Raw genomic sequence first — 13801 nt, forward strand, 5'->3', positions numbered from 1 at the left:
AGATGTAAAAGGAAATGGGCATCAGTATCTACTATCCATCCTTTTTCTAGATTGCCACAAACGAGATTTCCAGCTGTTCATCCAAAAAGAAAAGAATCGGACAGTTCTGCAGAGAGTGCAGGTAATCCTCAATACCACTGAACTCTATGAAAAGACTGTCTACTATAGAAGTACAAAAAGACTGATGTTAGTTCCACTTTTTCTTTCTTCTTGTTCTCCATCCCTTAGGTTGCAGGGACTGAGCCAACAAGCCCACTGAACACCTGAAAATATCCTCGTAATCTATAAAGATTTGAAGATCACATAGAGAATACTTAAACTAACAGTATTCGTCCTGAAGAAAGCGGCCACTAAAGGATCCCGCTGAAACCGGTTGACCATTATTCTAGTAGTTCTGGTGTGATAACCCAGACTCCGATGCCCCACATACAGAGACGAAAGGGCTCGTATAAATGAAATAATTATCATTGCTACTTATTTCTATCTCCTTATTAGGCGAAGAGAGAACTAGCACTTTTTTTTTTAACTAGTTTATTGGACCTATGGTCTTTTGAATTGTGATAAGACACACAGTTTGGAGGCAGCAACATTAAATATATATACCGACCCCCCAACAAACGTGCACTTACTTTTAGAAGTTAGGAAAGTAGTGAGAGAGGAAAGGGCTAGGAACTCCACATACCGTTTGTAGTCGGTACACCAGCACAAACTAGGGGAAGTATCGAAACTACAGGAGATCCTAGAAACACAGGGCGAACAAGATTATCGCTAGGGACCCAGCATTAGGAATAACTTGCTAACTATCATCCTCCTGTTATTTGTGTGATAATACGATTTGGGTAAAGAACAGGAGGCGACCACCCCTCGACTCCTTTTTGTAGTTACTTTCTTTTTACAGGAGCCAGATGAAGAATGAATATTGCAGGTCGGATTCTCATCACTCTCTCGGTCCTGCACTCTTGTGAGGGGACTTCAGGGATTCTAATCGTGTCTCTGGAAGGGCAGCAGGAGTCTACCAAAGTTTGGACGGATTCCGACTTCAAGAGACCATGCACTGCACTCAGACTTGAGGTCCCCTGGTTCTGGCGTTTTTCAGCACACGAAGGTCAAGTTTTGCTTGTTTTGGCATGTTTTGCAGGTCTTCTTGGGACTAGTGGATCTCACCAGCCTCTGGGTAGGAGTCACATTCGGGACTTCCAGTTCGATTGGAAGGAAGGAGTGCATCGGGCTCCATTCCAGAGCAGGCTGGAAATCACTACAAACGTCTTTTCTTCATCTTGGACTTCATTGATTCACGATGCGTCACCCTTTCTCAACTCTCATGCTGGCCTTCCTTTGCATCTTGTACTCATGGTGGCCCTGAATCATGCTGTTCCCATCTTCATCTTGTATCCTGGCTTACAACATTGTGTTACTACTAACTTGTGCAATTGTATTCGCTCTCCCCTCTTGCTTCTCCACTCGTTTTGACTGCTTACTCTCTGTTCTCTCCTCCTCTCCCTTTCTCCCTTTTCCTCCCCTCCTCCCCTTACTTTCTTCTATGCACTTACTCTATCAGAATTATCCCTGGACCTAGTATGATAGCAACCTCGTCTTTCTCATACACCCTCCCCTTTGTTCTCGTCCCCCCACCCTCTCCAGCACTATCTGAAATGTCGTCAGGCCTAGTACGATATTAGCTTGTTTTGTTCCTCCCCTCACTTTCTGCACTCCTCTCCCTCACCTTTTGTTTTTCTCCAGCACTACCAGAAATGTCGTCGGGCCTAGTACGGTAGTCGCCTGTCTTCCATTTCCTTCCCACTCTCCCCCTTCCTTCCTTATCTATGTCTTAGCTCTTTCTCTATCTGAAATGTCGTCAGGCCGAGAACGATAGTTCATTTCACATCCTTACTGTTCATGGGCTGTAAGAATGTAATTGTATTTTCCCTTGTTCCCTCCCTTGCCTTGAAGCGCTTTGAAACACATTGTGTATAGGTGCTATATAAATAGACTATCATATCATATCTTCCTCTTCGGATTCAGCTCCAGTGATCGACTTGCCCGCAGCTTCCAGGATGGAAGTATTTATCAATAACTACAGCACATCTTCTGCAGGTTCTCCCTGTAGTTCATAGAAAGGGGTGCACTGACTGTCCAACTAGGACAGCCAGCCCCCCAGAGGGAACTGGTCCCTTTCATGCAAAGTGAAAGGAAAAGGGCTACAGAGTTTTGGACTCCCCTCGCTGCCTTCTCAGACACTCTGGAGCCTCTGCGGGGAATACAAAGAATCCCCACCGAAGAGGAAACTTCAACCAAGATCTTTCCCGCCTAGAATAGTAGAAGACGACCTAGGAAACAACAAGCAAATGAGAAATGGCGAAAAAAGAAGGTGCCCACCATTCTAGCAGAATGGTGACCCTCCTGTGCATTACTCGGGCTGATTTGAGAGCCTGCGAGTAATAATTACTAAAAGTCATGAAAGTAGTTTCACTGCCACTAGCCATTCAAGTCAAATTCTACTAGGTAAGTAAGAAAGGGGATACATTGTAACCCCGCAGCACCCCACATAAGATGGGGTGTACTAGCTCAATAAAATCGATGCAAAGGGGATGAGAATCCCACTTTACTTCTTGGGAACAGTAGTTCACCGAATAGGTAATAAGAGAAATTAACAAGGGAAGCCCAAAGGGGCAACACAGCCTAAACCCAAAAGTTATAGGGAAATAGAAGTCCAAGCACACACTATGGAGATGCATACAAAGGTCACCTGTAAAAAGAGTCAAATACTAGGTGAGGGGAGAAAAAGGTTCCCGCTCACCTAGGGATAAGGTAAAATACTTACCCAAGTCCAAGCAAAAAAGTTCTGGGGTTGACACAGGCCAGGAAGATTATTCACATTTATGAAAAGCTTACCTAACGGAACACACAAATGTCACCTGGGATAAATCAATATAAATTACATCTTACAATTCACTGTGGTGGATATCTCCACAATTGTCAATATACCTTTGTACAACAAAAATAAAGTTTAATGTAAACAAATAGGTCCTTAGTAATTATTGCATCATTTAAGGATATATTCAATTCTGTCATTTTCAAACATAACGAGTAAATTACAAATCTATCCTAACAAAGAAATCCTAAATTGTAACATGCGATTACTAAAACCTGCACCCTCCAAAACACATAACATTTCCAAACACAAGAAAGCTGAATCACATAATATACAGAAAACAGATAATAAATGAGTGCACACATAATCAAAACAATATTCACAATGGAGGAAAAGGAAGGGTTATTTGTTGTCTAAAGCTACACACTTGCAGCACAGGTTCTCCGGTGCCTGAGGGCATGCTCAGCATTTGACAATCAAACTTGGAACACAATCTTGCATAATATTATGGTTTGTGGGTACAGCTTCACAGACCCTAGTTATGAGACATTACAAGTAGCCATATGATATGGCATTTGTAACGCGCCTATACACAAGTGTTTCAAGGCACGTCGAAGCAAGGAAGGGGGAAAAGAGGGAGGACAGAGACAACACCAAGTGACATAGTGATCGCGCAAGTGCAGGGTAGGGTGGAGGGGAAAGGTGCCAGAGGAAAGAGGAGGGGGGGGGGCAGTGTTGTACATGGTATCAAACCAATAACAAGAAGTGTGGCCGGCAGGTGCAAGGGTAAGTGCAGATAGCAGGTGTCAAAAAGTGCAGGTAGGGGGACTGTAGGGTTACAGATACAGACCAAGTGCAAGGGTTGCGGGGAGGGTGTGCAGCTGGGTGGGCAGGGACCTGGGCCCGAATCATAGGGTAGCCAGGTGACCAGTGCAGTATCTGACAGGAAATCAGCATGGGAGAGGAAGAGAGAAGGCAGAAGCAAAGCAGAAGGTCTTGAGGTGCTTCTGGAACTGGAGATGGTTCTCCTCAAGTTTCAGAGAGGCAGGGAGGGTGTTCCAGAGGGAGGCCCCAGCCGAAGAAAGAGATCTACCAACATCTCGTTGCTTGGAGAAGCAACTGACCCTGAGCGAGTTGGAGTTGGAAGTGGAGGAGCGAAGAGCTCGAGTAGAACGGTATTTGCGAAGAGAGAGTTGAAGGTTTTGAGGACCCAGGCCCCAGAAGGCCTTGTGGACAATGCAGAGGGTCTTGAACATAATCCTAGCAGCCACTGGGAGTCGATGCAGAGATTTCAGTGCTGGAGAGATATGATCCCTGGACTTGAGGCCAAGGACAAGTCTTGCAGTCCTGTTCTGGATGAGTTGCAGAGGGCGGAGAGTAGAAGCAGTTAGATTTAGAAAGAGGCTGTTGCAGTAGTCCAGCCCAGAGAGAACCAGAGCTCTAGAGACAGTGAGCTTCTGGGGGAAGGAGAGGAAAGGAAGAATACCTCTGAGGAGGTGCAGTTGGTAGTTTGACTTCTTAGAGACGTCAGAGATGTGAGGAGAAAAGGAGAGTGTGGCGTCGAAGGTTCTTAGCCTCAGAGGTGGGAGAAGGAAGAGGGCCAAGGGAGGGCAGCCAGAGTGTGTTTGGCTTCTTAGGGTTTATCAGAACATTAGAACGTGCCAGCTTTCTTGTTCCTAGGGTTCCTGGAGGGATGACCAGCAGTCTTCTATTGTGTATCCCATTTTATCTATTTATTTGGTATTCTCTCTTACCCTTTTACTTGGGTTTGTACATGGCCTTTCAAAGTTATGGGTTTTATAGTGAACCTTGTATTGTTATCTTTTATTTTGTTGGTTTGTTTGTTTTTGCATCTTTAATGAATATCTTTTATATTTGAATAATTAAAGAGTGGAACTTTATTATGGTTTAGACTGGGTAAAACAATACATTAATAATTATTTAACTGTTTGGTATTTTTGAGAAAACAGATCTAATGCACCTTGGGTATAATGCCTATAAGAAAGTTTGGTTTGACAAAGTGTTTAGTTAAGAAATACATCATTGTATTGTAAACCTGTATTTTATTTACATACATCTGTTTTTGTAAAAGGTATGATTCCTACAGGGAAAGCAAAGTGTCACTGTAGTTGTACTTGTGACTATTTCCAAACTGCTAGATTATTGTGTATTTTACTTCAGTACTGCTTGTAATGGTAATATTCATTTTCCATAGGTGTGTGGGAAAACACTACCATGTGCCAATCATACCTGTGAACAGGTTTGCCACTCTGGCCCTTGCGGTGCATGCCCTAGATCTGGAAAGCGCACTTGCCCATGTGAGAAATCAAGTAAGTACTTTATCTGTGTGGAGACTTGGCTTGTTATGTCACCTTCAACCATCTTTCTATCCTTCTGTATTTAAGTTGTATTTGTATGTTTTATTTGGGATGTCATACATAAACATTTTCATTTTTTGCGCCTAGTATTAAATTTAAACATGTAATGTATGAAATCTGGATGCTGTAATACATTGGTTTTCTTTTGTTATGAAAAATGATTTTGCCTTCTGCATATCTTGGCAAAAGTAGAAATGATGTGGTTATTTTGAGAGCACGCTAGATCTGCATCTATACCCTACATAAACCTAAATACATCCAGTTTGTCCATGGATGGATCACTTATGATCAGTGCCGGGGCTTCCTGGAATGTTTTTTACAGGATTGGTTGAGTGGTTCTGGCTTGCCTTCTAGAGTGTGTTATTCTTGCTGCAAGTGCCCCGGAGGAGCTGTGAGACCAGGCACTTGAGGCATGCTCATGGTGTGCTGGTAGACAACGCAGTGTTACATATGGAGTCCCCTACTGCCCAAAGTGCTTGCCTCAGGTCGGCATACAGAGTTCTTCCCCCATCAGTGAGCTCTTCGCTCTTGCTCTGGGTTCACCATCACCCATGTGTACTGAGATCTGCAGGGAGGCGCTGTGATTAAACTCTTGCTGGCTCTTGGAACAACTGACTCTTTCAGTGCACCGTTAGGCCTTTCCTGTGCTAGGCCTCTCTTGGCAGTGAGGTTGTGAGCGTCTACTCCATTTGTGAGGCATCATGACAGAACAAACTGCGAATAGAGAGTGGAACTGGAATGGTGTTAACCCCTGTTGCTAGCTGATTATTCTTATGAAGTGGGCTCATGGTGGTAATGACCAAATCTCTTTAGACCTACTGGGGAGAAAATCATTCCGCCAGTTGTCCCTACTGCTCACTGATGTTACAATGCTCATTAGCCTGATCCTTAGTGAATTGCAAAGATAGGAACTGAATTGGTGCACGAAGACAAGATTGGTTTAATGGCATTTAGACCTAGCTCACTGGACTTGAGGCAGTGGATGGACTAGTGCATCCACTGCAGGCATCTGTTTGACCTTGTGGTCCTCAGTTCGAATCCTGGCAAGTCTATTCAGCTTTTCATCCTTACAAGATTTATAGAATGCCTACCCTTGACTTGGTTAACACTACACATCTGTTTCCAGTGCCAAGAAACACCACTGTGGTGAACAAGCTATCTACAAATGCACCTGTTCTGTTGTTTCAGAAAGTGCAGGCATTTTAGAAAAATATACTGTGCCTTCCTTAGAGACAGAAAGTGTTCAATCTTGGCTTGGAATTTGATGTTTATGTAGTGAAAACATGAGTACAACCATTGCCCCAGATAAGATTTTGAAGTGGGAGTATTTTACTCTCTCTTTTTTTAACTTGGGAGTACAATTATTTTTTTAGGGAGTAAAAATGTAAGTCCAATTCCCAGTGGGAGTATTTTATAAGCGAGTAAAAATGTTTTCACTGGGAAATCTAAATATTTTCACAATAATAATTACTTTTTATTAGGAAAGATTTCTCTACTGCACCTTTCGTTCCAATTTTATGGACCCCCAAACTTTTTGCTTTCCATTTTTGATCCTGACCTGTACTTTTTACAGTGCAGTGAAGTCTTAAGCTTCACTACACTTACTTTTGCTCATCTGTTATGGGGAAACTGACATGTCCTTCAGGCTGTCAGTACTGGGAAACATTGTTTCCCTTAGCCTTGATACTGTTGTTACTACTTGTGTAACTCTTGTATCACTTTTGTAACTTGTATCATGTTAAACTGTAGTACTATGGGGTACATTAGGTTACTCTAGGGGTGCTAAATTGACATGCTGGTGTCAACAGTGACTTTTTAGCATTTTCTGGTGCTTTTAGTTTTAGCCTTACTGCGTTTACGGCGTTTGGCTACTGTGGCTAGTGACCAAACATGGCCATGCCACGAGGTATTTCGCTTGCCCTTTGTCCACATTGTCATTTAGCCTTCGTCCTGATCTGTGAGGCAAGGAAAATAAATCCTTATAGGAACTTCCAGTGCCCAGGAAAGCCGAGGCTTTTGGTGAGCTACTGGAGGGCTATGTGCATTTGCTGGCAGGATCTGGGCTGGGCTGTCTGGCCCCAATCCACCAACTGGTTTCAGTGTGTCTGAGTGATATGCATGAGTGTTCCCGCAAGTGGTCCTGATTGGACCACTGCTGGGGTGTGTGTGGGCTAGTTCTACTATTGGCTAGTGGGAGTTTCTGCTCTTACCTGGCTTTTGGGATAAGAGGACCCCTGCACCCTCTCTAGAGAGATCCTGTAGATGATGTCCAGTAATTTTTTCGAATAGAAAGGTTTCGAAAGGCAAACGTTAGAATCTTTTTCTTTTTAAATACAACATTTTCGAATGACAATTTGATCGAAAACATTTGAAAGTTTGCCTTTCGAAACTTGGGTTAGGGTTGGGGGGTGGCGTGGGGGTTAGGGAGGGGAACCCCCCCAATATACACTAAAACGTTGCATGGAGCTGTCCAGTGCTGAAATTACAGGACTGGACAGCTCCATGTAACATTTCAAAGTTAAAAAAAAGGCATTTGAATGCCAATATACACAAAACACTTTGAAACGTTATATGGAACTGTCCAGTCCTGTAATTTCAGCACAGGACAGCTCATGTAAAGTTTCAACATTACAAACAAAAAGACAGTGAAATGCTACTTTTAACATGTAATAGTGCATTTCAGTTGAAACCAATCCATGACTATTGTCGATGGATTGGTTTCGAACGAAATGCACTTTCCATGTTAAACATAGCATGTCGTAGCTTTTGATTTCGAAACTTTCGTTTAGAAACTTTGGCTATTCGAATCTTTTGATTCAAACAAATGACCATAAACCCCTGGAGATACCTGAAGGAACCAACACTTCTGTCCAACTGTGAGACCTGTGAGGCGATCAGTGACCTGTCTGAAGGAGGCCTGGCGGCCAACATCTGCTCCTGTCCTGGAAGAGCCCTGTCTTGCTGTCGCTCTCCAGGAGCCCTGCGAGGGAGCTGCAACCCTTGGAGTGGCGAGAACATCCATTCCTGACGTCTGCTCTGTACCCTGTGAAGAAGAGCCTTTGGAAGTGCCCTGGTACCCTGCCCTGTGGCTGACTAGCTCTGAGTTTGGGCTACCGTGCTGCCGATTTCCCCATTCTGCATTGAGGCCTGGAACTTGGGGGATCCTCCGCTTGTCCTACAAGACTTGCCTCAGCGAAATCGGAGTCCTAGCATCAATGGGACCCGAAATGGAAGGGGAAGTCTGACCGCTCCAAATTAGTCCATTAGTATCGCCGTGCTGCGCTGATCGCCATCTGAAACAGCTCACCTGAGTCCAGTCCAGTCCTGAGAGGGGTACTGCATCATGTTTTGCTGCATTCTTCCACTGAGAGTCCTTGCACCAGCCCGAAGATCTGCTCGAAACCTACAACCTCTGCGAATCAAGGGCTGAGGCTGACGGCAGGAAAAGCGACCTCAGACCTTCTATCGACCTGCCAAGTCCTGTGAAGAATCAGAGTACGGGGGTGAGTTACAGTGGTTCTTACCTGCCCCCTAAACACCCTTTACAAGTCTTGCTAACTTGCCTTTGCTTGCTTGCGCAAGCCTTCCGAAAGTTGGGGACACTTTAGTTGACGAGTATAACTTGTCCTGTAACCCTTGGAATTGTTCACTGGACCCCAGAGACCCTACCTTTTATTTTTTTTCCTGCGTTACAAACTGTAGCAGAACTTTTCCTGAACTTTTGGGCATAAGGCCCCAGACAATTTAGGGAAGGACCTTTTGAATTTAGGGCTAATTCTCTGTGGGCCTGTAGTGCACAATCTAATCTGTACTTTCCTTTATAGGGGTTTGATCTGTATTATGCCCTACTCTAGTGACTGTATATATATATATATATATTCTATTTTTAGTGTTGTGGGATATATTGACCCCCTCAACGGCATTGCACCACATCACCAAGCTGCATTTGCGCAAGAAACCGCAACCATGCGGCGCTGGCTCCTGTGCGCGCCAGTACCTCATAACTGCATTTGGACAGCAACAAAAGATGGTGGCACCATCCTGCCTAGTACACCATAGGCAAAAAAAAGTATGCCAGTGTGTTCTGAGACATATATATGGAATCAAGTGAACAGGCAGCACTGCATTGCTGCAAAAGCCAAAACCTCCCATTCAAAAGGAAACCTTTTTTACCCTTTCAAAATGATGTGTTATGCTATTTCCATCTGTGCATTCTGAAACCACTGTGATGGAAACGGCCCTGCCAGGCCCAAGATAAGTCATTGTGCCTCAGAAAACCGGGCATAATTCCTGAATGACAGGTCCTGTCAAAGTAGATTTGAAAGCAATCAAAAAGCAACTTTCTTTTCACTCGCACCAGAACACACGTTTATTTCTTGCCAAAATGTATCCAGGCGCAGCAGTTCAAAGAGACTTTTACTCTCCGAGCCAGGTCAAGATAAATGTATCTATACTTTAGATAAAACTCCTGCTGCAAGGAAATGACTACAGCTGAAAAGACAGTGGCAATCTGAGGAGCTGCAAACCGAATGAATGAAAGAAATCCTAGCAGTTTTTAACACATGTGGGCTGTGCTGACTGAAGAAGAAAAATTGCCTGTTTAAAACTCAATTGTTAATGAAAGCCTGCTTACTAAGCAATGTAAAGGAATTATGTTAGTGGTGATAATACCCACATAGGAAATCTTCTGTCATAGGTTTGTTTAATTCAAGACCCAAAGCAAGAAATTATACAGTTTAAAACACATGGGATGGATTTGCAAACTCTCAGAAAAACCTGTTATTCCAGTTGCCAGCCATGAAACTCCTCCAAGGAAGGGAGATGCACCATAAATCCAGGACACGTAGGTGCGAAGTGTTAACTTGAAAAACCTTGAATGGGACAGGACAATGAAAGTTCACATGCTCATCAGATATTCGTCTGTGCTCCAGGCTGGGACAATAGCAGTCCTGGGACACTCACCTGTCAAGTGTGAAGGGGCAATGAAACCTTCAATTAAGACTAGAAACACCCTTGTCTGGAAGGAAATGACAACTGCTTGCAGTTGGAGGAAGAAAAAAAAAACAGGATCTGGTAACAAAGGCACTGCATTTTGGTGCCAAAGACCATGTTATGAAGAAACTTTAAAGACTTTTATTTCTATAGCAAGAATTAGCAAACATTTTAATTGTTCGCAGTTTTACATCTAATTTTGGGGCTATCTTTTAAAACTTGGTAGAACTCATTCCTGCATGGGGAACAGACGTTACGAAATATGACAGATTCCAAGGAAAGTATTGATGTGGCAAACATAAAATTCTGTACATACAACCGTGGGGGCAATTCACATTTTGTGTATAAAATTGTAGAATTTTAGGCCAAATCTTTAATGTGTAAAATTACCAAAATGTGTCAGAAAGGCGAAACAAGGTCGCACAGAGCTGAGGATTGGACTGATCTGGGCTGCACATAATATGTAAACTGTGTGTATAATTTGCCAAGAGATTGCAAGTAAAGAAATGTATGTTTTTGGCAAAATCAGATTTTAAGTAAAGTAAATGTGGGAGTGTTTGGACATTGAAAACCTCACCTCATAAATCTGACATCACTCCCTTAGAAATCCAACCAGCTGAGAGTGAGGCAGAGACTAGCTCCAATGCCCAATCCAAGTAGTTGAGGGGCGGGTGTAGTTAACCCTGCCCAGCCTCTACCTTGATGTCATTTTGCATTATAAATAAGGGTCCCTGACAAGACTCTAGACACACTCTTCCTGATTTCCTGCGCTGCGTTCCTTTTCCTTTTTCATCTTTCAGACTCCAGACTCCAACAACAAGGCCAAGCATTGCTGATCCTATTCCAGGGCCCATTGCAAAACCCAAGCACTGCTGATGCTGCTCCAGCAAGGCCTACCCTACAATATTAAAACCCACTAATCTCCCAGTAACTAGGAGAAACTGTGGTACTTTTTTTTTTTGGCATCCTAATCCCGTTTGGTTTGCCGCCACTCACTGCATGCTGCCTCCATCCTGCTGCCCTGATGACCTATAGTATCCAGTAACCAGAAATGCCAGTCTAGAAGAACTATCCCTTGGTATCCAGTCCATGCCCAGCTGATCCTGTCCTGCTGATTTTTGTCCGGCTGTCCTTTGTTAGACCAGATCCGTGTGGTGACCAGAACCGCTGACTGTCCGAAATCCAAACTAAAAAGTGGACTGTGAGTATCAATAGGAACCATAGTATACCTTGTCTTGCCTTAGTTCCACCCTGTAAGCCATCCTATCCTTATCCTGATAACTTTTAATATTGTCAAAAATCATTCTTGAAACCCTGCCTTTGATTTCTTGGGCTAGCGCCAACTTCTTTAATAAATTTGTCTTGTGAAATCCTAAGCCCTTAATCCTCTTTCGGGTGAACGGACTGGTTCCGCCAGGGCGGAAGCGGAGGTGCTAGGTTTGAACTCGCAAGTCAACCCTGGAGCTTACTGTGTCTCAATCTGGTAGCCTAGTCTGAATGCTCTCGTGTTGAGTAAAACTGTTCTTGTCAAAATTGATTTATTTTACTTTTTCGCGCCTTTGTTTTCTCAAAAACGCACCTCACTAGATCTTGCATAGTGTTAGGCAGAAACCTGTGTAGTTCCCTCTGGGACCACTGCAAAAGATTTAAGACTACAGGTGTTTGGCAGTAAACCCACTTGGTAGCAGTCTGTACCACACAGATTCACTTGGTAGCTGTGGCTGAGCAGTCAGACTTCCCTCAAGAAGAGTTAGGCAGTATACAGAGTATTCACAATAGGTCAAAAGAACATAGTAGAACAAGCAAACACTGACCAGAGCTTGGTGTAAAAGAGATATAAGTATTTATTTAAAACCACATCTAATAAAACACACAGGCACTAATATTAAGCAGTTCAAAAACACATCACTAAAAGATATACACTCCCTTCAACGATTATTAGACAAGTCTTAAGTAAAGCAACACTTATTTTCCGACAGCGGTGAGCGCTTAACGAAGATGGCACTCTAATCAATCGGTTTAAAAGGGATAGAAAGGCAGAGCAAAGATAGCAACAGATCCCAACACTTTCAGAAGAACACAATAGGAGAAGAAGGCAGGTTAAAACCGTAAAGTCAAAGTTAACAAGGCCGGACCCACTGTAAGAGGCTCCAGTCGAAATGTGTCCAAGGTCACATGGTTCAAAGTGCCCAAAAGTCTCGAAATCAGTTTAGAAAGAGTTGGACAAAAAGAAAGGGACCAGTTAGATGGTCAAGGCGGCCAGCCGAGTCCAGAAGGTTAAGGGATTATTATTACCTTGTAGCAATCTTTAGAGAGGGAGGCCTGGCGGACACGGTACCTTAAAGTGGTGAGAATACTCCAGCGGGGGCAGTTGTTCCTGGCAGCGGATGCAATTCGGTGCTTCGTCCGGGGGAAGAGAGGATCTCGTTGGGAAGGAAGACAGGAGTCCGTTGCACTGCCAGGGAAGAAACCAGCCACGGAGTTCTCAGTTAAAAGGAGCGGTCCTTTTATTCGCGGTCCAGTGGTAAGTGGCTATCCGGTTGCCGGGGTGCTTGGCACGGGCAATTCGACCACAAGACGTCCTGGGATGCGAGGAAAAGAAGGTAAACTGGTTGTGCCCACCAGTCAGGGGAAGAAGACTCTCCAGCCGGGAGATCTTCTCTGTCGTAGGGAAGTGGTGAGTCGGTTCCGCAGGCCTCCACCGGTGGTGTCGTCGTAGCAGGTCGGCTCAGCTTCTCCCTCGTCGAATTCTCAGGTCCTGTGACGACTTCTGAAGTTCCAGTCCCAAAAGCCCTGCTTTTATGCAGCACACCCCCATTCACTCAGCCTAGCTGTCAATCAAACATGCTAAGTGGTGAGCCGGCCAGCTCACCACTTGGGCCAATCACACAAGAGTGCGACTTGAGTTACCAAGGTAACTCAGTCCAGGGTGCCTAAACCCCCTCCCGCACCCCCTGTGGTACCCAGACAGAGTGGCACCACTTTTGGAGGCTTCTGTGGAGAAGCCCGTCAAAATGTGGAACAAAGGGCTCGACTTGGGTTGGAGTCACAGAAGAGAACACAAACGCCATTTTAGAATCGAGTTCTGGCAAAAAATACCAACCGGCGAATTAATATTAAATAAATAAACCGGCGGTATGTTCGAGGCTATGAGAATTAAATAATTAAAGTTGGTAGCCTCGAACAATGGGAAAATCCCATAGAGATATATTTGCAGTCGAATATAAAAAGTAGTATCCACGACCACCAGCCAAAACTCGATCAGGGGGGACAGAGACGTGCCTCCTCGACTAACAGACCCCGGGGCAATCGAATTGCCCCGACCAGTACGTCCACAATATGGTGGTGTGTACTGGTTTCTGTTAATAATTTGTGACTAGTAAAGCCAATGGTGACTTTACATGCCCTGGGAAACAGTAGTCTGTCCCAGGGTATGGAGTCTATGGTGGGGTGTCACTATGACACCCCTGTGTCACTGCACTGAGGGTGCTGTGTAACACACATAGTAAAAACACATGAGACCCTATGGAGTAAAAGACCCCATAGCCCATACAACACA

At 44.2% G+C, this 13801-nt stretch overlaps 1 protein-coding gene across 3 annotated transcripts in view; it reads left to right on the top strand.

The window, feature by feature from the left end:
* NFXL1 (nuclear transcription factor, X-box binding like 1) overlaps positions 1-13801 on the top strand; it is a 1058117-nt gene that overhangs the window by 225456 nt on the left and 818860 nt on the right. For all 3 annotated transcript variants that reach the window (XR_011282282.1, XM_069631709.1, XM_069631710.1), the window contains exon 9: positions 5088-5202. Coding sequence is in view for 2 of the 3 variants with exons in the window: in XM_069631709.1 (XP_069487810.1) it covers positions 5088-5202 (115 nt within the window). In the remaining variant the exon portion in view is untranslated. The remainder of the gene's footprint in view (positions 1-5087; positions 5203-13801) is intronic.

This window comes from Ambystoma mexicanum, chromosome 6q (genome assembly GCF_040938575.1).
Source record: "Ambystoma mexicanum isolate Mex_15411 chromosome 6q, UKY_AmexF1_1, whole genome shotgun sequence".
NCBI classification, from domain to species: domain Eukaryota; kingdom Metazoa; phylum Chordata; class Amphibia; order Caudata; family Ambystomatidae; genus Ambystoma; species Ambystoma mexicanum.